Source organism: Cynara cardunculus, assembly GCF_001531365.2.
Source record: "Cynara cardunculus var. scolymus isolate 2C chromosome LG 8, CcrdV1, whole genome shotgun sequence".
NCBI lineage: Eukaryota > Viridiplantae > Streptophyta > Magnoliopsida > Asterales > Asteraceae > Cynara > Cynara cardunculus.
Window position 1 is genome coordinate 969,537 of NC_037535.1, and position 25,519 is coordinate 995,055.

Here is a 25,519-nt window from a genome sequence, read left to right on the forward strand (position 1 = left end):
AACATCATACGTATTTCTGTCATATTAAAAAGAAAAACAAGATACGGTTATACGTATTCGACGCATATATAATTCCACGGTTGCGAATATTAAGAGTAGCTGAGGCTATACTGACCGAAAAAACTGCATCTTTACAAAATTCATACCGATTCTATCGACTAAAACCGATATTAAAAAATTAATTAAAAAAGGATGATGTTAAATGGGGTATGGAAAAAAGAAAAGAAATGAGTGCAAAAGTTGTGAAATCTACTTTAGAATTGATTAGGTGCAAAAGTAGAGTTTTGCATGTGCGCCATCATGCACTCTTATGCTTTATTTTGACTTAAGTGCAAGATTCTTCATTGGACCCTTGTCCTCAATTCTAATTCCAATTCCAATTTTAATTTCTATACTTTATTATAAATTATTTGATAAAAATTCTTAAAAACTATTTTTTATATATGAAGTATTGTTTGTTAATGTATATTACTTAAAATTTAAGATTACAAATAAATTGTGCGTAAGTATAACTTATTAAAGATTCATTTTTGAATTCGTATAACTAACCGTAGATAAACATAATCAAATACAAGATGAACGTCTCATTTTAAATATAAAAAATTTAAAATATAATTAAGATAATCATTGAGTTCTAACGAAATCATTATCTTTATAAAAATTATAAAAGCCAAAATAAATTATTTCGTTATTAGACCTAAATTAAATTATAATAAAAAATTGAATTAAATAAATTGTACAAAAAATGAGAAATTTTAAATTGTTAATTTATATATATCTGCATTACACGGATACCCTTCTAGTATCTATCAATAATATTCACATCCTTAAATTCTTACTTTCATTTTTATACTTTTTGGCTATTTCTAAATTCCCCCCACCAACTTTTTTCTATCAAAAACAATGATTGACAAGATCAATACCCATTTATATATCTTTAACATTCGTTTAAAAGTATATTCATTAAAATGATTTATAAGAATATCTTCAACAACTATGTTATAATTTTTCTAAAAATAAGGTATTAAGAATGATCGATACCAGTGAATTATCACAATTTTAGAAAATGGAATTCTGAGTTGATTTCATATCTTGTATTCAGATTGAATATATGTTTTGAACGATATTACGAACATAATTATTAACAATTATCTAATTGTACGTTTACTTTAAATAATATATGATTCGTATACTGATCTTTTTTATGGATAAAACATCCATGACGTATATAGTTTCTTACAGTAAGTTATTAACAAGTGATATACGTTTTAAATATCGTATATCTTTGAATATTCAGTTTTGATACAGATATATTAAAATATATCGTTAAATAAAATTTATACATGCTTAAAGTTAACTATATATTTTTTGTCTTTTTTCGAATAAAAAAATAAGAGGTTTTTCTAATTTAAAAAATGTTATTGTAAACGCCTGTTTAATCACATCAATTAGATCATTTAAGGGGTTGTTTGTTTACCTCATAATAGTTCTATTAAGAGACAAGTGCTCTAAATCGTTAAAAGATTAATCTTGTTTGACAAAAAAAAAAAAATATGTCTCTTAATTATTCTAAAACTCTCTGAATGATTTTGTATCATGGACCTCCCTTAACCATTGAGCGCTTTAATTTCATTGTAAACAATTAGCAAACAATTATATTTCATTTTGCATTATGTCATGAGAGTCTTTTAATTATTTTGTTCACTTAATCATTCTGCACCAAACCATTTAGCAACTACCAAACAGCTCATAGCCTAACAATTGATAAAATGTTTTCTATTTCTTCATTTATTCAAAATTTTCCCTTGAACCTCAGTGCATGCGCACGCACGCACGCACACACATATAGATGGTTTCATTTACAAACTCAACCATTAGTATAAACCATACAAACCAACCAATTCAATATTTATATAAATGTTCAAGGTCCATTTATTTAGATCTAAATATTTATGGATATTTATTAGTTGTCATTTATTATTAATCAATCTTTTATATTAAAAAACAACAAAAATATTTATTGAACCAGATATTTATTAAACTAAATGAACGGTTGAGATCCATTTCACAAATTTTGTATAAATATGGAAGTTTGTCAATAATCGGTGATATATTCGTAATTTTTAAAAATATTTGTGACGCGTTAATCCATAATTCATTTGACACGTAAATCGATGATTATATATGACACTTATTTAAAATAATTAGGCGCACGGGGTAAATATTTTACCCCTTCCATTGCTTTTGAAGAAATTTCATGGCGGCAGCCATGGAAGCACAGCTGTTAGGAAGAAGAAGAAGAAGAAGATGGAAGCATGTTCCCGATAAAATAGCAACGAATTCATACCTAAGAGATGAAGAAATCACACAACAACAATGTTTATTTATGAAATTTGAAATTGGAGGATCAAAAAAGTAACATTAGATCCTAATTTTTCTCAAATCTGTGGTTTCAAACACTGGTAGTTCTTGCCCGTAAGCACCAGTTCCTACACCGCCAACAATCTCAAGCTCAAACAGATCATCTTCATCTTCATCATCGTCGTCAACATTAACCAAAAAGTTTTTGTACTTGTTCATGTAAGTCTTCTCTGTGAACCATTGTCTCTGATCATACTTTGGGAGTACTGGCATCAAGCGTGGATCACGTTCATGGATGGATTTTGAATCGAGAATCACGGTGTCGTGTTCAGGATAGAATCTAACGGACCTTTTTATGCCGCTATTATGTTGTTTTTTGCTCATACATGACCTTGAAAACGAAGAGCAGGTCGTCGTTGTATCCTGTTTAATAGATCGTGATTTCTTCAAGGATCTCAAGTTTTGCATGGTTTCTTCGATTTTAGCTTTCTTTGAAGAAGATGAAGCGAAGAGTGAGTAGAGAAATGCAGAAATCCGACTGCCTGGTGAGATCGGCTGTTTCACCTTCTTCAGATCGCCATAGATCTTCATAGCTCGTAGCTTCGTGGATTTGATGAATTTTGCTTCGTGCTTCGTCGAGCTCGATTTTTGAGTATCATCGAGAAACACAGCTTCTGCGGTTTTACGAGATATCGTGAACGAGTTCGGTAAGGATCTGTAAGTTGACGGAGTTTCTGTTTCGGATGACGTCGATGAAGTTGTAAACGTCGTCGTTCCACTACTGCTTGAATCCGAACTGAACTTTCTAGGACTCTTTCGAGAAACGTAGCCATTACGATTGCTGTTGCTGTTGCTGTTGTTGTTGTTGTTGTGAGTCTCCATCCATTGATCGATCATAATCGCTCGTCGGAGACTCGGCATCTGTTCTTCTCCGTTAATCAAATCTGTTTGTTGAAAACGAATTTTGCTGCTCCGCTTTGATTCAGAAGCAAAACACATAAGATCGTGATCATGATTATCGTTATTATCATGATCATGAACTTGGTGGTGTAAGTTTTCTTCATGTAATCCTCCGTCGTTGGTTTCGTCAATGGAGCGGAGAATGGAGTCGAGAAGGGAGGATGAGAAAGAGGGTGTTTTCCTCCGATGTGGCGGCGGTGGCTGTGGTTGATACCTGAAATTCCTCTCCGGCAAATTCATCTGCCAACTGATTTCTCACAGGTACGCTTTCCGTTTGATGAATTGATGTGAGTGAGTGTTGATAACAATATATAGAAGCAACTAAAACATGAACAGAAATGGTGGGTAGGAGAGATTTGCAGAAGGGATTGAATGAGAGAGAGAGAGAGAGATGATTGATGCTTTAATGGTGGGTGCAGTGGGTAAGAGAGAGATGAAAAGCCAAATGGAGCGGCTTCGATTTTGGGGATGATGGTTAAGGGGGAAAAGGGAAGGAGGGATATATAGTGGAGAAGCAACAAGCGTGGGGTGGGGTGATTTCTGAGCAACATCAAAAGTCGAAATTGTTGAGACAAATATTGCTGTCACCATTTAAAGAATCTCTGCTTCTCTTCCTTATTCTTTACCACTCTAAACTATGTTGTCCAATTGTTTCGAGTTTCTGCTAAATAGTTCAAAAAATGTCTCAAGAACCTATGTTTGAATCCAAGTAATAATAAAAACCCTCTTGTGATCCGAATTACTCACGAAACGAAACAAATGGTCGTCCTAGAATTAGTCGGGTTAGATGTTCAGGTTAATAAAAAAAACCTAAATATTATAAACAATATACATGTACATATACATATACATATACATATCAATTATAAACAGTATACATATACATACACATATACATATTGATAAGGTTGAGATACATGTGAAATCAGTTTGTTTCTATGAGATCCATGAGACAACAAAATAAACTGAAATTCCACAGTAAAATGTTGTGAAGGTACGAAAAACGTCGAACATTTATAGCAAAAACACTAAATATTTACTACGAATGTTTAGTCGTGTTATTTATTTGGTCTCACGAAAACAATCTGATCTCATATGATCCTAAGTCTACACACATATATCAACAATATATAATTTTACAATAGCATCTCCAATGGACTCTCTTCATCGTCTCTTTGATTATTGTAGGGTGCAAAAAATGAAATAACGGACTCCCTCCATTAATTTCTATTATCTTGCTCCATGTATGTAATGAGCTTCCCACAAATATTCTATATTATTTTATTGGACAAATTGCATGAAAAAATAATATACTTTAATTTGATTTATATTTTAGGAATCGTATTTTTCAAAACTTTCATTTTGGTACCTAAGATGTAAAGTTTTGAACCATTAACTGGTTACTATGCTGATGTGGTATCCAACTCAGTATGATTTACCGAAGCATTAACCGGATACCACATCACTCGTCACATCAATATGGTAACCGGTTTATACTTCAACCGGTTACCCGGATACTTAAATAACTTTACATCTTATGTACCAAAATGGAAGTTCTGAAAGTACGTTATCTAAAATAGGAATCAAGTTAAAATACGTTACTTTTTCATGCAACTTACCCTATTTTATTATATAGATATGTGCATCATGTCATTTGTATATTTTGTTTTAATGAAAAAGCAAAAAAAAAATATTAAACCGATATATATTTGTTAATGTAGAGTAACATGATTAGAATAAGTCAAAGACCTTCCAGCCTAGTGGTAAAGGCTTGGGTATGACATAGTCATGAACCCGAGTTCGAGCCCTGGGAGGGGAGTGATGGCGACATTTAAGTGGGGCCATGTTTAGCCTCCAAATTTGCCGGGGATTAGTCGGGTTTTGGCCCGGACACCCTTACAAAAAAAAACATGATTAGAATAACAATGTATAATTTTTGTCACTCACATTAATCTCAATGCATTTATCTTATATTAGCTTAAATATAGGAAGTAATATTAGAGATGCATTAAAACAAATGTATCTTGTAAGGGAAGGTAAAATGTATATAGAGCTGACCACTAAACCAAATCATATAACCATTGTTTTCATGATACTATAACTCCCCAAGCCAAAAGCAGTAATTGGCTGAATAACAGTCAAATCAGCTTAAAATACGATAAAAGTTATCAGTATCTTACAACTTTAAACTTACAAGAAGCTTATAAATCTATTTTTTTATCCGTGTAGAACAAGTTGTCACAACTTCTCCATTTAAAATTACTAACTTCCTCATCAGACCATTTAGAATCGTTGATCCTTGTAATCGACAACATGGGATTTGCCTAAGATACTTTTAAGTACCTCCCTCCTCCCCATTCGAGGACTCATCATACTCAATGAGGTTTGTCTCTGCGTCCTAATGGTACAAAGATCGACTACAATACCATTTGTAACATTTCAAGCCCCAAACAACATATTGATCCAATAACCTCCAAAACACCTTAAAACCATGATGAAAGTTATTAGCGATGTTCTAAACATCGGTTTAAACATCTATTACACTAATGGAAATAAAACAACTACAATTTCTTTAAATAAGATCTAAGACAAACTTCATCGTATTTTGATACATTTTGACATTTTAAAATATAATGAAAATCTAAGAAACCATGAATGATTAATTAAAAAAGATTGTGGGTCATTTGGGGAAGTGAGAATGCAAAGAAGTTGTAAAGTGTGCATTGGTAATGGTACATTTATAGATGCCAGCAAGTGTGATTTAATAGTCAAGTACAGAAGTTATGATGAAGTGGGGTGGTAGAAAGGCAAAGGCAAAGCCAAAGCCAAAGCGTAAGCGTGGCATCTACTAAGACTCTTCCAACTCCAACCCAAAAGGTATCATGCCATATAACTCATCACTCCAAACCCTCTTTCATGTACCTTGCCTTTTCGCATATACAAGGATGTTGCATCCTCAATTTATTTTAAGTTAAATTAAATCAATACACATTTTTTAGTTTCTATCTTATACATTTGGGGGTTGTTTATCATTTGTTTATTGTGTAAGTGCTTATTCGGTGTCATTCGCTTTACCAGACGAGTATGATGATGACCGGAAATCTTACCCGGTAGAAAGCATAACAAGAACTGAGAAGTTTAACCGGTAAATGAGGGATAAGACTCTTACTCGCTTACTGGGTAAGAGATGCTTACAAATAATTTTATTTGATGGTCGGAAATGTTATCTGATAACGTAAGTGAAGGTGGTGACTCTTGTCAGTAAGCACTTACCGGTAAACATTTGATAAACGACCTTAATTTGATTGATTTATATGAGTGTTGTTGTTAAATGAAAATTTTGTTGTCCTAAAATTCTCTCTTCTCTAAATCCCACCAATCATGTCAATACACATCAGAGTTTTATTTAATATAACTTTATCTAATTCATGTTCACATCTCTCATTGTATCTATGTGATTGATGGACATGGATGAGAGTTGGATTTTGAATATTCACGGTTGTTTGGACTCTTTTTAGGTTAATTCAGAACATAAAAAGTGTAAAAATAAAAATTTATGTTAATCTCTCTCTCTCTCTCTCTCTCTCTCTATATATATATATATAATTGGGATCACGTGAGAACAGTTTGTATTCGTGAGACCCGTGATACCACTTTTTTACACTTGAAACTTCACAGCAAAACCTGTAAAGGATCGGCTATTTTTTAGCTTCACAACATTCTGCTGTGAAGTTTCAAGTGTAAAAAAACAGTCTCACATGTCTCACAAAAACAGGTTGGTCTCACGTGAACCCAAATATATATATATATATATATATATATATATATATGGGAACGTTCAAATGAAAACCACTCAATTTGTAAAAACCGTAAAAACATCATTCAATCAATCATAATTTTTCATTTTGTTCATTTTTTTGTAATTATGAGAGGTTTATTAATCATTTTTATTGTGGAGAGTGTTAATCATGGATATTATCATCTTCATTATTTTAATTTTAAAGAAATACATGAAACAGTTTCATTAAAATTTCATTAAGTAGTATATGAAACAATTTCATAACCATATATGAAACAAATTCATCAAAAAAAAGTATTATATGAAACAATTTCACAAGATTAAACAATTTCATGAAAAAATTTCATAAGATTAAACAATGAAATCGACGGATGAGAGTGGTTTGCAAGGTTTTTACAAATTAGAGTGGTTTTCATTTGATCGCTCCTCTATATATATATAGGGGTGGGTTCAAATAAAAACCACTCAATTTATAAAAACCGTGAAAACCTCATTCAACCAATCATAATTTTTCATTTTGTTCATTTTTTTGTAATTATGAGAGGTTGATTAACCATTTTTATTGTGGAGGGTGTTAATCATGGATATTATCATCTTAATTATTTTAATTTTAGAGAAATACATGAAACAATTTCATTAAGTAGTATATGGAACAATTTCATTAAGTAGTATATGGAACAATTTCATAACCACATATGAAACAACTTCATCAAAAAAAGTATTATATGAAACAATTTCATAACCACATATGAAACAACTTCATCAAAAAAAGTATTATATGAAACAACTTCATCAAAAAAAGTATTATATGAAACAATTTCACAAGATTAACAATTTCATGAAAATTTTCATAAGATTAACGACGAATGAGAGTAGTTTTTACAGTTTTTACAAATTTGAGTATTTTCATTTGATCGCTCCTCTCTCTCTCTCTCTCTCTCTCTATATATATATATATATATATATATATATAATGGTTTTTTTTAGAATCGCCTTATTCGTTTTCATGATACCTTAAAAGGTCAAAATTCCCTTCCATGTGACAAAAATAGATTTTGTTTGTGTGATTAAATTGTTTACATATAGTTTATGAAATAAAGAGGTGGGTTAAATGCACTCATATCAATGAACCATCCAGGTTTTGGGACATATCAGATTGATGATCAATCCATGTCTACAATATGTTGAAGTTGAATGTTAATTGTGTTGTTTACCGTTAGTTATACTATTTATTTGTCAGTTAAGCCTTGGTGCTCCTTTCAATAGGTTGTGAGTCCATGTCTTCTACCTACTAGGCCTTGGTGCTCCTTTCCATTCAGTTCATATCTTCTCAGGTAGAGATGCAAAATGCCCGAATTTTTTTGGACATCGACCTTTAAAGCCCGTTTTCATTAAGTAAAAAAAAAAAAGACTGGTCTTTTTAGGCCTGAACTTTGGTGTTAAAAGAGGACCTGATCAGCCTTTTTAAGCCGGACTTAACCAAGCCGTGGATAAAGAAAGATAGCCTAACCGGGCTTCAAGGCAAGGCTAGGCTTGGGCCTTCTAGAGTTCGACCTTTTTTGTGGGTCTCTACTCTAGTTGTTATCTTTGTTGGAGTCTTGGAGATTTTTCTGGTTGTGGTCCAATAGAATTTGTTATGCCAAAAAAGTCCGAGGTGTCGTTTACCAAACGTTTATTCGGATAAGCGCTTACCAAATCACTTTACTTTACCGGATGAATATGGCAAGGGCTAATAATCTTACCCATTAAGAACGAATACAAGAATCGAAAGTTTTACCGGGTAAGTGAGGACGAGGACTCTTATCATGGTTAGCGCTTACCGGGATAAATTATTGCATACGATGTGTTTTAGTGAATAAAATCTTACTCAATAAGCAAGCGATAGTGTTGAATTTTGCTGGTAAGTACTTACCGGGTAAGTGTTTAGGTAAACGGCCCCTGAGTGGTAGGTGAGATACTGTTTTCCCTTTTTGGGTGGATGCAAACTTCGAAGGTAATAAAAAAACAATGGAAATCAATACACCCACGTCCAGTTAGTATTGGATCATGAATATACGATTTTAACACCAAAAATTTCGGTTTCTTTGCATGTTCGCTCTTGCATTTCATCGGTGAATAAGGTTTATATTCTGTGTGTTTCATAATTACATGGTTTTTTTAAAGGCAGTATATTATAAGAAAACACAGAACAGTAGTACAAAGCAGATACAAAAATTCTCCACCAAAACAAATGGGAGAGGCAATTAATAAAGGGGCCGAAAATGGCTAAAAGCAACAGCTGAACACCCAGAAAATGGACGGACAACGCAAAACAAAGTAGAAAGCCAAGAAACTGCACAAAATCAAAATACCAGATAGAAGACCGAGGCGAAAGCGAGCGAAGAAACCCCAAAGTGCTTATATGGAGAAAGACAACATGTTTGGATTATCGACTCACAACTCCTATTATATGGATTTCTTTTGCAATCTTCTCGAAACCCAATTGAAAGCACGAACTTGCAATAGAACGAATGCTTCAACATATATTGAAGAGAAATAATCCGAGTTTAGACGATATGGAACTTTAACAATATTGACAAATTCTTTTTTTTTAGAAATTATGGGTATCTGGATCAGCTTAGACGCACCGACTAATCTCGGGAAGACCACAAATGGCCTAGAGTCATCGTATGTGAACCTCCATAGCTACAAGGGGGCTTTGGCAGCATCCAAATTTGAACCCAGGGTGATTTCTACTACATCCCCGTACGCCACAATCCAATTGTCGTCCATTTTGTATGGTCTAGTTTAGTCAACATGTTGATGAAGATTATATTTGAAGCTTTGGATTGGTCAAGTTTGGCAAGTAATTTAGTTGAAGTTCCGTTGTCTTCTTTGTTCAACATTCAGCGAGAAAGAAAATGGTGGAAAACTGTCATTTGGTTGTTCGGGAGAAATTACCGCTCGTCATGAACCTGAACCACACGGCTCATACCAATCATGAGCGATGACGATCAAACCCACAATCGATGCAAAATATGCGGATCAACATGATGACAATACAAAATACCATATAAGCATATACCAAGGTTCAGTGGTTATATAAGTCCTTGCAACCAAATAAGCAGGGGTTGCAATGAATGCTTATCGACCGATTACAAAAATATAAAATATAAATGTAAGCAAAAATGATCTCCTACTTTGAATCAATAGAGGGAGAACACCAAAAATGTGTTTGGGGAAATTTGTATTTTTGTTTTCGCTAATTTTGGATTTATCCCAACAGACATGACAAGCGTCTTGCATAAGTGACTTTTGGTCGTCAGCCTAGCTCACCTGGTACCCAAAACAGCCGTACACGACCTCGTCATGCAAGCATAGCTCACCAACCCAAGTCACCCGATCCTTTAAACCGCGACATCAGATCAGTTGTGGGCAAATGTGTAACTAACAAATTATGTATCATAGCTCCCTTGCTATTTTGTGAGCGCCAACATGCGAGCAAGGTGACTTTAGGGAGTAGCAATGGTGGTTCCGGGATGGTTTACTTGCACAAACAGTCAAGAGTTCTAGTCTGGCAGGCATAGCGTTGGAGTTAGAGATGGCTAAAAACTGGTCCTGGGCCGGGCCCAGTTTGGTCCTTGTCTTGGGCCGTGCCGGGCCCATTTTGGCCATCTCCAGTGGGGAGTTCCAATTCGTCTGGGAATTGGGTTCCTTGTGGGCACTGGACTCTTAAGATAGCCACCTAGCATCCCGCTATGTACCTGATTGCCTCTCAGATGATGCTCTTGAGGACAGGACAGTGTGGACCAGCTTGCGGGTTGCTGGTTACAAACCTTTTTCCGCACAAGCATGTGAGCAAGGCTCGCCAGATGCAAGTTGGAGCTACTTGCAACTTGTGACTTCAAGTCGCCAATACCAAGTTGCCGGAAACCCACTGTGTGTCGAGCATCACAAAATTCAACATATTCAAGATCCATCCTTCTGGTTCTTAACAGGGGGTATGACAAATGGAAAACATTCACCAGCTTACATGTTCCTAAAAGCTCCACCTTCAAGAAAATTTGAAGAATCAACCCCCCCAAAAATCTCACTTCTGATTACTCCAAGAAGATTACTGGCATATGCTGAATTTTGAACCTAATTTTGGTTAATCTGTTAAAAGAAATTATGTTGGACTTTATCCTCTTTCTTGTTCATCTTTGCTTCATCGATCGGGTCGGTTTGAATTCAAGAACGCTATAATAAAAATATAAAATCCTTGCAATAAAGGTAGATATCATATGTAAACAGAATGTTAAATCAACTTAACACACCAGGATAATATGGTCAAGTTCGACACTAATCTCCAGCTAACAAAAGCTGACTTCCTCAAAGATAACTTACAGATTTGGTTGTTTCTTGACAACTATTTGTTAAATGCCCAAATTGACCCCACTTCTCATGCTAACCCTTTCAACCACTGCAAGTTGCAGTCTTATTTCCTATTTTCTATGCTAAATGTAGACAAATAATATTCTCTTTGTCAACCTACTATCATTTGTTTATATGATCCACACGTTTAGATAATTATATTGGTTGGTTGAAACTGTTCATGGCTGCGCCTAATATCATTAATCCCTTTGTGTCATAGCCATTGACTTTGTCTAATTATGTGGCTTTAGTATTGAGTTGTTAAAAGCTGATAGAAAGCAGAGAGGGAAAGAAAGAAAAGATTTTGCTTTGAATTGGGTTTTAGGTGCCGAAAGAATAAGTAAACGTGCCCAGTAAATACCACGCAGAGATAGTGTCATAAGATAGTTCATGGAAAGGGAGTCGGATGGTGATGAGGTGATCGTGGTGATTCCGGGTGCTGAAGAAAAGTCGAGTTCCAGTGACCCAAATGAAGAGATTGAAAAAGTAGGATCTGGGTCTTCCTCTTTTTCTAAGTTTCTTCCAATAGATCCTCCACCTGCTGCTATTCAGCTTGTTCAATTAAATCAAGATGCGGGTCTCAGATCAAGGAAAAACGTGCCCTCAGTTCCGAGCTCTTCGGTTGTAGAGATACCAAAGATTAATCCACTTCCATCACAGATCAATGAGGATCCCGTTAACCGAATACCATTGGCACAGTCTCCCTATCCGAAGGCGAAATCAAGACTGGTTGAACCTGCAGTTCCTAGCAATTGGAAGATGGGCAATGATAAAGTGAGTACAACTGCTTCTCCTTCTCAAAAGACACAAACCCCCAAAGTATCCCCTCCAATAACCCCGAGAACACCATTAATCGTGACACCAAAAGAAGAGGACGATGATGAAGATGTATATTATACAAACGCTCTACAAGCTAATCAGAAAGGAAAACCACCTAAGAAATTCAAGGTCCTGTTCTTATTAGAATTCAGTTTGCTTCTGTGCATAACAATAGTTTTAATTCTAAGCAGAACGGTGGATAAAATGACGAGTTGGGAGATTTGGAGGTTACTACTATGGAGATGGTGTGTTTTGGTATTGGCAATTTTCTGTGGTCGTTTGTGTTCCGAATGGTTTACTGATGCTATAGTTTTCTTGATTGAAAGGAAGTTCTTACTTAAAAAGAAAGTTCTATATTTTGTTTATAGCCTGCAAAAGAGCGTTCGGGTTTTTATCTGGTTAGGTTTAATTCTACTAACGTGGGGCCTCTTGATCAACCATGGGGTCCAAAGAACGAGAGACACAACCAAGGTTCTAAACTATATCACAAGGGGGATTGCCTCTACACTCGTTGGTGCTGGTGCATGGATCCTCAAAACTTTGTTTGTAAAGATCTTAGCTTCTTCATTTCATGTTACGGTATTCTTTGACAGGATTCAAGAATCCATCTTCCACCAATACGTTCTTCAAACCCTTTCAGGGCCTCCATTGATGGAGGATTCTGAAAACATGAGTGGTTCTCATTCAACAACAAGACAGTTGAGTTTCAAAAGTGGTACCAAAAATGGGGGAGAAAAAAAGAAGGAAAAGGTTATCAACGTGCAAAAGCTCAAGAAGATGAAACGTGAAAAGGTATCTGCTTGGACAATGAGAGGGTTAATTAAAGTTATAAGAAAGTCGGGGTTTTCTACGCTTTCTGATGCACTTGATGCAAGTGAGGATGCTGCAGAGCAGGATGAGCAAAAGGATGGAACAATCACTAGTGAGTGGGAAGCTCAAAATGCTGGTTATACTATATTCACGAATGTAGCTAAGCACGGGCATAAGTAAGATTAGTCTTAATCATGTTTCTTGATTTTTCAGTCCATTGTTCTTAGTGCTCCTAAGCTTCATCATTGTTATCTAAACCAGGTACATTGAAGAGGATGATCTTTTACGTTTTATGGACGAAGATGATGTGAAGAAAGTGTTTTCATTGTTCCAAGGAGCAGTGGAAACTGGAAAGATTAAGAGGAAGCCCTTTAGTAATTGGGTGGTAATTACTCTGGCAAATCTTTTATCATTGATTTGAAAGAACAATCCTTGCTGTTTAGATCAAGAAAATCTTCTGTTTCCTTGAAATTTCATCTTGGTTTCCAGGTGAATGTGTATAAGGAGCGTAAATTTCTGGCACTTTCTCTAAACGACACTAAAACAGCCATAGAGGAGCTAAACAAGCTTGTTTCTGGGCTTACAGTAATTGTGCTCATAATCGTTTGGTTACTTCTCATGGGGCTTGCAACAACAGAACTTTTGCTCTTTATCTCATCTCAACTATTACTTGGGGTTTTCATGTTTGGGACCTCGGCTAAGTCAGCATTCGAAGCGATAATATTTGTGTTCGTAATGCACCCATTTGACGTTGGTGATCGTTGTGTCATTGATGGTATCCAGGTAACTCACTCACTCTAATCTACTTGCAACGATTTGGTCTCAACTTCTTAACAGAGTTGTTCTACTTTACTCATCCAAATGAGCTTAAATCCTGTAGGTCGTTGTAGAAGAAGTAAATATATTGACAACCGTCTTCTTGAGATATGACAATGAGAAGATTTTCTACCCGAATTCAATCTTGGCTATGAAAGCCATCAGCAATTTCAACCGAAGCCCAGAAATGAGTGATTCAATCGAGTTCGATGTTGATGTTTCCACTTCAGTGGAGAGCATCATAGCTCTAAAAGAGAAAATTAAAGCGTATGTCAACTCCATTTCCCTCTCTCTCCTATTATGGCATTCAATCTAACTTAGATTACTTCAACACCCTTAAAATTGTTGCAACTCTGAGGAATAGATACGTATGTAGTACTTTTAGTCTTAATAAATGGTAGAGTGTCTTAAGGGGCTTTTTGGTTGGTTTTCGATCAAGTCCTGTATGGATGTGGATTGATCTGTCCGTATAGATAAAAAGGTTTTCCATTAAATTGGAGGGGCAGGTTTGGAAATTTTCTGGCTTTATGCATAAAGCTCTCCCCAAAAAGGTTACTGAATAAGCCACTTTCTATATCATTAAGCCACTACCAAACAAGCACGTATAGCTGATCGAATAAGTTGCGAGTCTCGTTAACCTCATTAAGCTGCTGACAAACAGACCCTTATCCTGTGTAGGAAACATGGAATGAAGGTAGATGTTTTGGGGATTGACAATGAGGGCAGGATTTCAGATTTAATTTATCAATTGGAGACCTAATCCACGGTTTGTGATCATGAACATCGCGTTTTGTAGAAAACATTTCTTCGGATTCTTAACGCCAAAACAGGATCAAAATCAACACTAAGTTTCTCGTGTAATTACAGACGAACATTGCGTTTAGTTGAAAATTTTTCTTCAGATTCTTAGCGCCAAAACAAAAACAAAATCAAAATCAACACTAATTTTCTCGTGCAATTGCAGTCGATGAACATTGCGTTTTGTTGAAAAAATTTCTTCAGGTTCTTAGCGCCAAAACAACATCAAAATCAACATTAAATCTCTCGTGCAATTACAGTTTAATTTAGAGGTTAGATTTTGAGTTGCACCTAGTATAGATGTAATCATGTAAATGTGTGATTTAATTTCTCAGGTACATAGATAGCAAACCTCAACTATGGCGTCCAAAGCACAGTGTTAGGGTTAAGGAGATCGAGAACGTGAATAAGATGAAAATGAACCTGTACGTAACGCATACGATCAACTTTCAGAACTACGAAGAGAAAAGTGACAGAAGATCAAACCTTGTTCTGGAGCTGAAGAACATATTCGAAGAACTAGGAATCAAGTATCATCTTCTTCCTCAAGAAGTTGTGATTAGATATGCTGAGTCTGCATCGCCACCGGTCGCCACCTCCTCACGGTTGTCGTGACCGAATCCTGAATACAATATGTTTCTTACTTTCTTTCGTGAGGTTCTTCTGATTTCAATTGGACCATGTAGGATAGACTTGTATATTGCAATCACAATGCTCGGCCATATTCAGTTCAATTTTTATCTATTTCAAATCATGATTAAAATTTTATTTTTTATTATTTTTATTAACCTGAATATTCAACCAACTAATTGTAAAAACGAACACATGTTTTGTGGGTAGCCTAGAGTGATCGCATATGTTTTTTTCTCTTAATTGTGTGCTTTCAGCAATGCTATCATATTATTTATGGAAAATTTCGATATATTTATTAGGATTTTAAAATCTTCGAGTTTTAATGTCTCACCTTTTTTAGCCGTTGGTATCTCACGTCAACTAATTCTATTGGATTTGGACCTTAGAGAATAACCAAAAAAGATCCCTAAGGAGCCGTTTATTAAACGGTAAAATTTAATATCATCACTTATTTACCGGGTAAAATTTTAGTCCACCAATACGATATCATATACAACAATTTACACGGTAAGCGCTAAACCGTTGTAAGAGTAGTCTTTCTCACTTACCAGGTAAGACTATTCGTCTTTGTCTTTGTGCTTACCAGGTAAGATTTTTGGTCTTTGTCATATTCATCCGGTAAGGTAACGTGACTTAGTAAGCACTTATCCTGATAAGTGTTTGGTAAACGGCCCCTAAAACTACAGTAGATGTTAAATACATAAATATTGAATACACGATACAAACATTTGTAGCGGAATACTTACAAACAGGCCACAAGACAATAAACTGGTCTCATTCTTTTACAACTTCCTAATCTCATTGATGAAGAGCCCTTTACAAAAACCAATGCTTTCCGGGTCATATTTCTTGTTTGGATGTTCCTTCGCCTTAATCCATAGCATGTTCCTGATCTAATTCAAGTTTTTCTTTATGTAGTGGAAACGTCTTAAAATCTGAAGTTTTACGCTTACAAGGAAGAGTTGATAAGGTGGCGTTAAAGGCGTCTGACTTTATCCTGGAGTTCCCAGAACGAGTCGGACAGGAGCCCCGTATCATTGAGGTACTCGAGAATTCGGAAAAGATTTTCCAGAGAATCCTCCCCCGTCGCGTACTGGAAATTGTCGAGCACGGAAGCGCCCCTAGAAACCCAATCCCCCCCTAAGTCTAGCGGTATCATTTTTTGGACGATCGAGGCTTTCACTTCCATCCGGTCTGCTTCTGCTAGGATTTTGTCCTGATAGCACCGTGCTTATTCAAAAAAGAGAGTCCCTTTGACGGAGAGAGACCCATTTCAATCGAGCGGCAACCGCTGCTGCGAGGTAATATCTCAGCTCGAGCAGAAGTGAACGAACAACACCTCCTTTCCTTGCATTAACGCCCATTTTTCCACATCGACCACTGACAAGACTTCCAAGAACTGCATGTCAATGAAACTCACTAGATTGCAGGCCACTAATTTCTCTTAAATTTCATTATTTTCTGCTTCAAACTACCAAAATGTACCAATTTTTTTCACTTATATACCAACCCCATTTTATAGCACCAATTCACAAATCATACTTCTTTGCTCCCAAGGACACTAACCACTAAAACTAGAACATACAACAACATATATATATATATATATATATATGCTGATACATAAAACCAGATCTTCAGAATGTAGTTAAAACCAGCAATTTCGGCACCAACTCGCACGAAAGCTTCTGTTTCTTCGATTTTTAAGTATATAACTCGTTTCTTCGGTTACAAGTATTGCTTATGTATCCTTGCTCGATTCTCTTCCCACCACAGTCTTGCATGCACCTCTCCAAATTTTTCGCGGCTGCATACAACATTTGTTTATGAGCTAGCCTGATTATTTAAGAACTAAGAGGACAAAAAACAGGCAATATTTGGTACAGTTGGCATAGGATGTTAGAATGAAAGTCATTAAGCTAAAAAAAACTTAGAACTTCATGTTCCTAATTGAAAACTCATTTAAGGTCATTCAGCCAAAAGGACCCGGATTGTAGCTAACCTGAATCTGACACGTCTGAGTTCCCTCGAGCCACCTGGAAGAGCTCTGATGGTGATATAGACTCCGGGTTCATCTTGTTCCACCCATTCATTCTCGATATCACTCACATTACTGATGGAAAACTCTCCTGAGCGATCCGCCTCTCTTGATGAGCTAGCGCTTAAGGAAGCATCCATGGATGATGTTTCCGTTTTGGTTCCACTAATGCTTGATAGTTTCGGGGTGACGGTTAGACCAGAGGAGTCACGGTTGGACCGCAACAGGGTTGAGCTTTGGTGATCAAGAGAGTCCGACGATGAGGATCCAAGTGGCCGATGTAAGGTGTGAGGTAGCCTTTCTTTACTCAAAGTTGGTGTTATTGGACTGTCTCCAAAAAATTCATTTTTTGAAACCTGTTACATGAAGAAATCAACCACATTATCAGACATTTAAACCATAACCCACAAAAAATGTGACCAAGGGGTCGTTTACTAAAAAAAATTTGGGTAAGCGTTGATATGATCTGGTAAGATGCTATGACTACGTAAATGACTCTTATCAGGTCGGCATGTCAGAAGGCAACATTTGTTGGTCAGAAGGGGTGCTGGTAAACAAGCTGTTTGGTTGGTTTTCCATTATGTCCTATATGGATAAAAATATCTATGTGGATTAATCTGTTTGTTTAAATGAAGGTTTTTGTTTGAGAAAGTTTTTTCATGTACATGGAAGGAGCGTGTTTGTTAATTGGAAATAACATGTTTGGAAAAAATTTGGTTTTCTACATAAAGCTTTCCCTAGAAGCTCTGAATAAGCTACTTTCTATATCATTAAGCCACTACTAAATGGTAATACGTAGTCGATCGAATAAGCTACTAGTCCCATTAAGCTGCTAACAAACAGGTCATATCTCTTACCTAGTAAGCACTACTTACCATGTAATAGGCTATAAACATATATTAGCTTTGAAGCATGAAATGTGAATGACTAACATACCCTTGACTCAAGAGCAAGTTCGTCTTCCGACCTTGGAGGCATTGGAAGAGGAAACGCCTGACGGTTTAACCTTTGAACATTGTAAAGTTCCATCACCTTGTCGAAATTATCTTGCCACCATCTTTGCGCTTGCCATTTATTAAACATTTCGCGGCTGCAAAAGGTATCATAACTAAAAATCAAAGTCTTGGAGGTTGATGTTTGTTAAAGAAAAAAGACATTTTTTTATAGCAGTATAGGTTATATTCTATTACAAAATTAAGCAAACCATAATGTCATAGTGATATTTTCCTCACATGACATGAATATCATTGACATCGTTTTCATTATTGGAAGTAAATATACACAAATTAACACATGATCTCAAATTGTTTGGATGATTATATAATTCATTCATTTATGTTATCAAACAGGGAAACAACTTGTTGACCAGAAGGGTATTGCTCCTCTCATCATAGATGGTATATCAATAAAATAATTTTATGTGTAGACATATCTGTTTTTGATCAATTGATCTGAGAGATAATATATTATCCATAGAAATATTACCAAGTCACATGATATACAATATAGAAGTTCTTTTTCCAAACAGAACATGCTATGTCTACTAAATATGCAAGGCTTTTATATATATATATATATATATATATATATATATATATATATAGGGTTGGGTTCACGTGAGACCAATGGTTTTTCGTGAGACCCGTAAAACCAATTTATGTTCATTGATCAACTTTATAAGTTAAAGATCTAATGGTCTAAAGTTGCACGGTGGCAATTTTGTGATTATGAATGTTCAAATTGTAGATCTGATCCAAGGGTCGAGAATTGGTCTTACGGATCTCACGAAAAACCCTTGGTCTCACATGATTCCAATTTTATATATATATATATATATATATATATATATAAGGTTGGTTTTACGTGAGTGCGGCCTGTTTTCGTGAGACCATTTTTTTACACTTGAAACTTCACAACAAAACGCTGTGAAACTTATCTCCCATACACAAACAATAAATAACAACTATCAAATATAGAATTATATATATATATAGAGAGAGAGAGAGAGAGAGAGAGAAAGAGATTTGGGATCATGTGAGACCAGTCTGTTTTCGTAAGACTCGTGAGACCAGTTTTTTACACTTGAAACTTCACAGCAAAACACTATGAAGACTTGGGATCACGTGAGACCAGTTTGTTCTCGTGAGACCAGTTTTTTACACTTGAAACTTCACAGCAAAACACTGTGAAGGTAATAAACAATTAATAGGCATGTAAGATTTCAAGTGTAAAAAATTGGTCTCACGGGTTTGCTGTGAAGTTTCAAGTGTAAAAAACTGGTCTCACGGATTTTACGAAAACAGACTGCTCTTACGTGATCCCAACTCTCTCTCTCTCTCTCTCTCTCTCTCTATATATATATATATATGTGTGTGTGTATTTCAATATCTGATAGTTGTTATTTGTTGTTTGTGTATGGGAGATGTGTATGGGAAGCTATAAATAAAGTAATAAACAATTAATAGGCATGTCAAAGTACACAAGAAATTTAATTTATTGCAATCATCTCATAAGAGAACGATTTTTTTTCTTGTATTCATGATGATCGGGTCCATTTCTGGGCTCCTCAACCACCATAGTCAAAGAAATATCCAATAACTTCAAAGAAAAACCCCAACATTTAAGTTTAATATGTTACTTGAGTTGATCCTAAGAGTGAAGAAAGATTTGTTTATCAAAAAATAAAATAGTAATAAACCAAGTCATCATTTAATTTGAATTTAATAAAAAGGCAGCATGCCAAAGTGGAATATGGAAGCCAATTTATTTTCATGGTATGAATTGGGCCCATAACTCATTAAATTTCATTTATGATGTTAAAGTTTAATTTTAATGACCAATTCATATCCTCTTTCTAGAAAAATGACAATTACAAGTATACTCGCACACACATTTATTTTTATTTTGAACCCCTCTAAATTCAAATAGCATTAAAAATATAATATAAAAACATATGATATTTATTTACTATAGAGAAAATATATCAATGTGTCATATATGTAAGTAATATTTTTATCGTATCTGGAGTAGGCTATATGTATACATATGTATTGTTAAATGCATACTTACATACTATTTTTCTTCTCATACACTTCAATATCAAAATTTAGTTTTTTACATTTTCAATATATAATTTAATCTAATTTTTTTACCTAATTTAACATTATCTTAATATAAATAGACATGTATATAAAAACAACACCCTATGTGTCTGCTTCATGATGCTATTGCAATAAATGTACCATGTTGTATGTCCTAAAATGCAAACAAGTTTAGATTCTGTTCCATACGATATGAACCTCAAATTTGGTCATTTTTTGGGTTTTCATTTCTGTCATCTTGGCCATCGCAAAATGACAAACCTAAGAAGTGTGGCCAAGTACTCAAAAAGTTAAAAGAGCTTCATTTTCTGACAAGCCAACAACATTTGGTAAAAAGCTTTTCACCAACAAAACAAAGATTTAAACATGGCCCCATCAAATAACTCCTTTTCTGTATAAAAGCAGAGGTTGTGTTTTAAGATTTTTGTTTTCTTATTATTCATATGGTTCATATAAAACATTTTCTTTTATATAAAGTAATACAATAATTTTCTTTCAACAAAAACTGATGTGATCTAACACAATTCTTTCAACAAAAATTGATGTGATCTAACACAAGTACAACTAAGGAGTATCTTCTTAAAACAACGAGCTTAGCACCTAATCAAAAAAATAACCGGAATCAGGGTTAATCCATCATAAAATGACTAACTTTTTTCAAACATAAAATATCACTTATTTTGCAAAAACCATGAGAAGAAACCCCATTTTTTTTTGCTAAAATATACTTTTTTGCATTTTTATTCGGTTTGTGAGCAAAGTTTGCAAAAACCAAACCACGAGTAAAACCCAATATTTTGCAAAAGAAAAAAAAGAGGGTTTTGCTACCCTTATGCGAAGTGGGTCCATAAGAACCGAAAAAGATTTGAAAAAGATTTGAAAAAGATATAAATCTCTAAAAAGGAGTTCTATTCAATTTTTTTATGAAATAGATGGTTATTTTGTGCTATTTCTAAAAAAGTTGATCATTTTCTTATGGTAATTAAAATACTATATAACTGTCCTTTAATCTTTAATTTAACATATTATATAATTCTATCAAATGTGTTTTAAAATGAATGATGAAATATAGTTTAGTGGAGGGACCTATGTTATGATGGTGGAGACAATATTATCTAGGGTTTTCACAGTGTCAAGATTCTGACTCCCAAGTAACGCACAGCACAAATCACAAATGAGATGAGCATACTTGACTGGTCTTGTGAAAGACTTTTCCTTTGCATGGTGTGGACAGCAAGGAAAATGATCATGTCGATGTTTTCTTGTCACCTACTCCAAGTGTATGTCAGCCAGAGATTTAGTACATGTTAGAATTTCTTTTTAAAATAAAAAGTATATTTAAGTTTTCTTATATGCACTTTATTAGTCCCAAAAATAAATTTTAACTTTAGTGAAAATATTTTACTAATAAACAAATACCTACAAGAATTATTAATGACATAAAATTGAATATATATATATATAATATATATACGTGAACCAAAATTATTGTCATAACTATAATTACTGTTAATTGATAAATAGATAAATATAAATTAATTATCACCAATAAAATAAATAATGTAATTTTCAAGAAGCAAATTGAAAAAGTATTACATTTTTCAAACGAAGATAATGGTTAATATTATCTATGAAAGGAAAAAAAATTATATAACGGGAAGTTTCATTAAGAACTCAAAATTAATTAGAAACCTTGAAGTTGTTTACAGCATGTTACGTGTGTCTCTTCAGAATAAGTATTTATCAAGTATAACATATTCATGATGAATATGAAAGTATTATTCATCATGAATCAAACCTTCATGATGAATAATATGTTAACATTTATTATGAATCACGTCATATGTTGCGTTATGGATGGTTCCCAAATTTTTCTAATCAAATTTTTATTTCTTAAGGAACCTACTCTATGTAAGTAAACAAAAGGGTTTTGCAATGAAAACTTAATTTTATAAAAAGAATAGATGTCATCTATATAGGAAAAAAGTTATTTAACAAAATAAAAACAACAATAAAAAAAGATTTTAATTTCAAGACCTTTATCAATCCTAATGAATGCCAAGTCCTTTCACCGAACATTACAATGCTTAATGATATAACTTTCCCATCATAAGACATTTTGATGTGGCCTAAAGCAAATCTAAAAAGAAAGACAAATTTTCCTATGCTTTTTCTAAAACCAAAATTTCCAACATTACTTGTATTTACTAGAACCTAAAAGGTATGGACTTTAATTGACATAGAATATTCTTAGAGGATAATGCAAAAGCTAATTTTCATAAAGAGAAGCAACCATTATTGACAAAGTTGAGTTGTAATCATAGCTATTTCTATAATCATGGTTAGGTGCACCAATAAAATATATACTATTTTAAAGATTAGCGATAACTCTATAAAATATATTTAAAATATTTATTATTTTAAAAGATTAGTAATAACTTAAATACTTTAGTCATTGTCATTCTTACATCTCTATTATAGAACTTAATTATAAACAAATGACAACAAACACATAAAAACATATATAAACATACTTCCCCTTATATATATATATATATATATATGTGTGTGTGTGTGTGTGTGTGTGTATGTATGTGTAAAATATAATAATTTTGATATTGTAGTCCAAAACGTTTCTAACTGCTTTTCTTAATTGTAATGAGCTAATGACCCAAATATTTGTCCATTGTGAATTTTTTTTATGCTTCATAGTAGAAAATTGATGCCTTAAATATAATAGTGAAAAATGCATCCAAATTCTAAGATTATGACTAGACTTTGAAAACAATTCAAGAAAAACTAAAGAAAGTTGGGACATTTTTGATGTCACGATTTAAAACTTATCTTTATCCTTGCTAACAAAGAGTTTAAGCCCTTTTCTCTATCCTCTTGATCCTAAATTTGGATTTAACTTTAGTTTTTATACTTAAAAAATAGAAAAATTATATATCAATGATATATAATTGTATCAAACTATTTATCTTAAAAACATGAGGTGCATGTGTTATTTATGTGTCTATCCTTTCATTTAGTACATTTAATTTTCAAATTAATTTAACAAATATTTACCGTATTTTTATAGCTAGTTGTATAAAAGATTTGTATGTTGATAATATATTTGAAAATTATGTATCGAATTTTGCATTTTTAGGGAATATGTACATACATTAAAGAGAGGATCTAACCCCTTCCCTAATTGTTGATTCATAAGAGAGGATACAAAAGATGGTCAAGGTTCTTTTTTAAATTCAAAATCAACATGTAATCAAAACAAGGATAAATATTTAAGGTTAATCATTTATTCTATTTGTCTCAAAGTAAATGTTCACAATAGAAATAACATACAATTTTGAAAATGAATAATTATTACATTTTTTTGTCAACTAAATGATAATTTTACCCTTGATTTATATATATAGACGCAAACACACATATATATTGTATCAACTCTTATATGTTTATACATTAATTGAGGATAGATTTAAAATTTAGTTATCTGGATATTTGTTTCGAGAAGAAAAATAGTATATAACGTTTTCCAATAAAAAAAACAATCTCCCATTTGATTCCATTAACAAATATTATAAGTACCTTCTTATTCTCAACAGTGTACCATGTAAATTCAAATTAAATATGGTAACCCCATTGTATGCCTTCTACACCAATAGACACCATATGCAAATCTTCTTTTATATCTCTTATATTTATTAATAACTTTTTCTTATCAAGCAAATATCCTTTGTTATATCAAATTTAGTTCAACTAACACGTTGGTCTTAGTCGTGCTTAATAATTTGGTCCTATGTCTTGTCTTGTGGCTCATTACCATGTTTATCACTTGTATTATATGTTGACTTCATTAACTTATGTATGTTCGTTGTTCTTGATATTTATCATAAATATCTATTATGATATATCATGAATAATTTGGGTAATTACCGCATTTTTAACCAGTTCACATGGAACCCGCTTCCAAAAACACCAATGTAAAAATTACTTTTTGGTTCATTCATCAATTCTCGGCTATCTAATTCTCAGCTATCTAATTCTCAAAGTATGATGTGTGCATATATGTATGATGTGTGCATATATGTATCTATGTGTTTTTGCCTTTATTCATATAATCATTATTATTTTTCAAATAGCACTTCCAATCCTAAATCTAGTTAACGAGAATATTTAGAACGAAATTAAATAAGAAATGCTGGTAAAAAATAATGATTAAAGGAAGAGTGTTTTAGTTACCTAAACCGGATTCTTTTAAGATCGTTACCACCACGCGGCAGCGAAATAAAGGTAATGAGGACGCCGGGTTCAACCTGAGCAACCCACTCTTTCGGTTCAATCTCCTCCACCAATACGATCGGGTCAGGTCTCCGGCCACTCGCCGATGCAGATAACATTCCTAACACAGCCTCCCCACCTCCACCACTCCCCATCGATATGCCCTTCAACCTGGCCTCCATTTCCTTCCCCCAAACTCTGCCGGAGCTCGAATTTTTGCTACCAGTTCGTCGGTACGTCCACCGGAACCTCTCTGAAACCGGTGCCGATGAATCCGATTCCGCATCGTTACTATTCTGTAACTGCTGCTGTGAAGTCATCATCATCGCCGGTCCCGTACACGTGCTGCAACCTCGATATGCTCCCGACGCTTTTAGCGCCATGTCCTTGATCTATAACACAAAAAACCGATCAGTTCTATAACATTTTTATCCCTGAAGTTTAAAACAATCGGTTTAAAATAACAACCGCTAATCAATTCAAAACAGCAATAATCCGTTCCAACTTCCAAACACGCAGAAATAAAAAACACACGTACCTGAGAAGCGAGTGTTTTCATAGCTTGTTTAGTGGCAGCGGTATCGCCATTGCGATTTGATTCATCAAGCTCATCAGGCAGCTTCGATCGAGGAACACAAGTTGGCATTTCAACGAAATTGTATGATTGATCGATGGATTGAAGAAATTGAAGTACAGAAGAGATGGATT

General features: G+C 34.0%; 3 protein-coding genes across 4 annotated transcripts; 1 reads left to right on the forward strand and 2 right to left on the reverse strand.

Annotated features, from left to right (window-relative positions):
* Positions 1-2,381: 2,381 nt before the first annotated feature.
* LOC112516763 (protein BIG GRAIN 1-like A) lies at positions 2,382-3,561 on the reverse strand. Its single transcript, XM_025123983.1, has one exon. The coding sequence runs from the start codon at positions 3,559-3,561 to the stop codon at positions 2,422-2,424; it is 1,140 nt and encodes a 379-aa protein (XP_024979751.1). The 3' UTR covers positions 2,382-2,421.
* An 8,230-nt stretch (positions 3,562-11,791) lies between these two features.
* LOC112517451 (mechanosensitive ion channel protein 10-like) lies at positions 11,792-15,521 on the forward strand. Of its 2 annotated transcripts, XM_025124885.1 has the most exons (6): positions 11,792-13,317; positions 13,403-13,526; positions 13,631-13,924; positions 14,022-14,224; positions 14,636-14,723; positions 15,091-15,253. In XM_025124885.1, exons 1-5 carry the CDS (start codon positions 11,903-11,905, stop codon positions 14,715-14,717), a joined length of 2,118 nt encoding a protein of 705 aa, XP_024980653.1. In that variant the 5' UTR covers positions 11,792-11,902; the 3' UTR covers positions 14,718-14,723; positions 15,091-15,253. The 2 variants fall into 2 exon arrangements, with proteins under 2 accessions (XP_024980653.1, XP_024980652.1); XM_025124884.1 differs by lacking the exon at positions 14,636-14,723 and having other exon boundaries at positions 15,091-15,521.
* Positions 15,522-17,116: 1,595 nt separating this feature from the next.
* On the reverse strand, positions 17,117-25,519 carry LOC112517282 (protein Brevis radix-like 4). Its single transcript, XM_025124663.1, has 5 exons — positions 25,350-25,519; positions 24,773-25,203; positions 18,363-18,516; positions 17,391-17,782; positions 17,117-17,195 (listed from the first exon to the last, which is right to left on the reverse strand). The coding sequence occupies exons 1-5, from the start codon at positions 25,455-25,457 to the stop codon at positions 17,117-17,119; spliced, it is 1,164 nt and encodes a 387-aa protein (XP_024980431.1). The 5' UTR covers positions 25,458-25,519.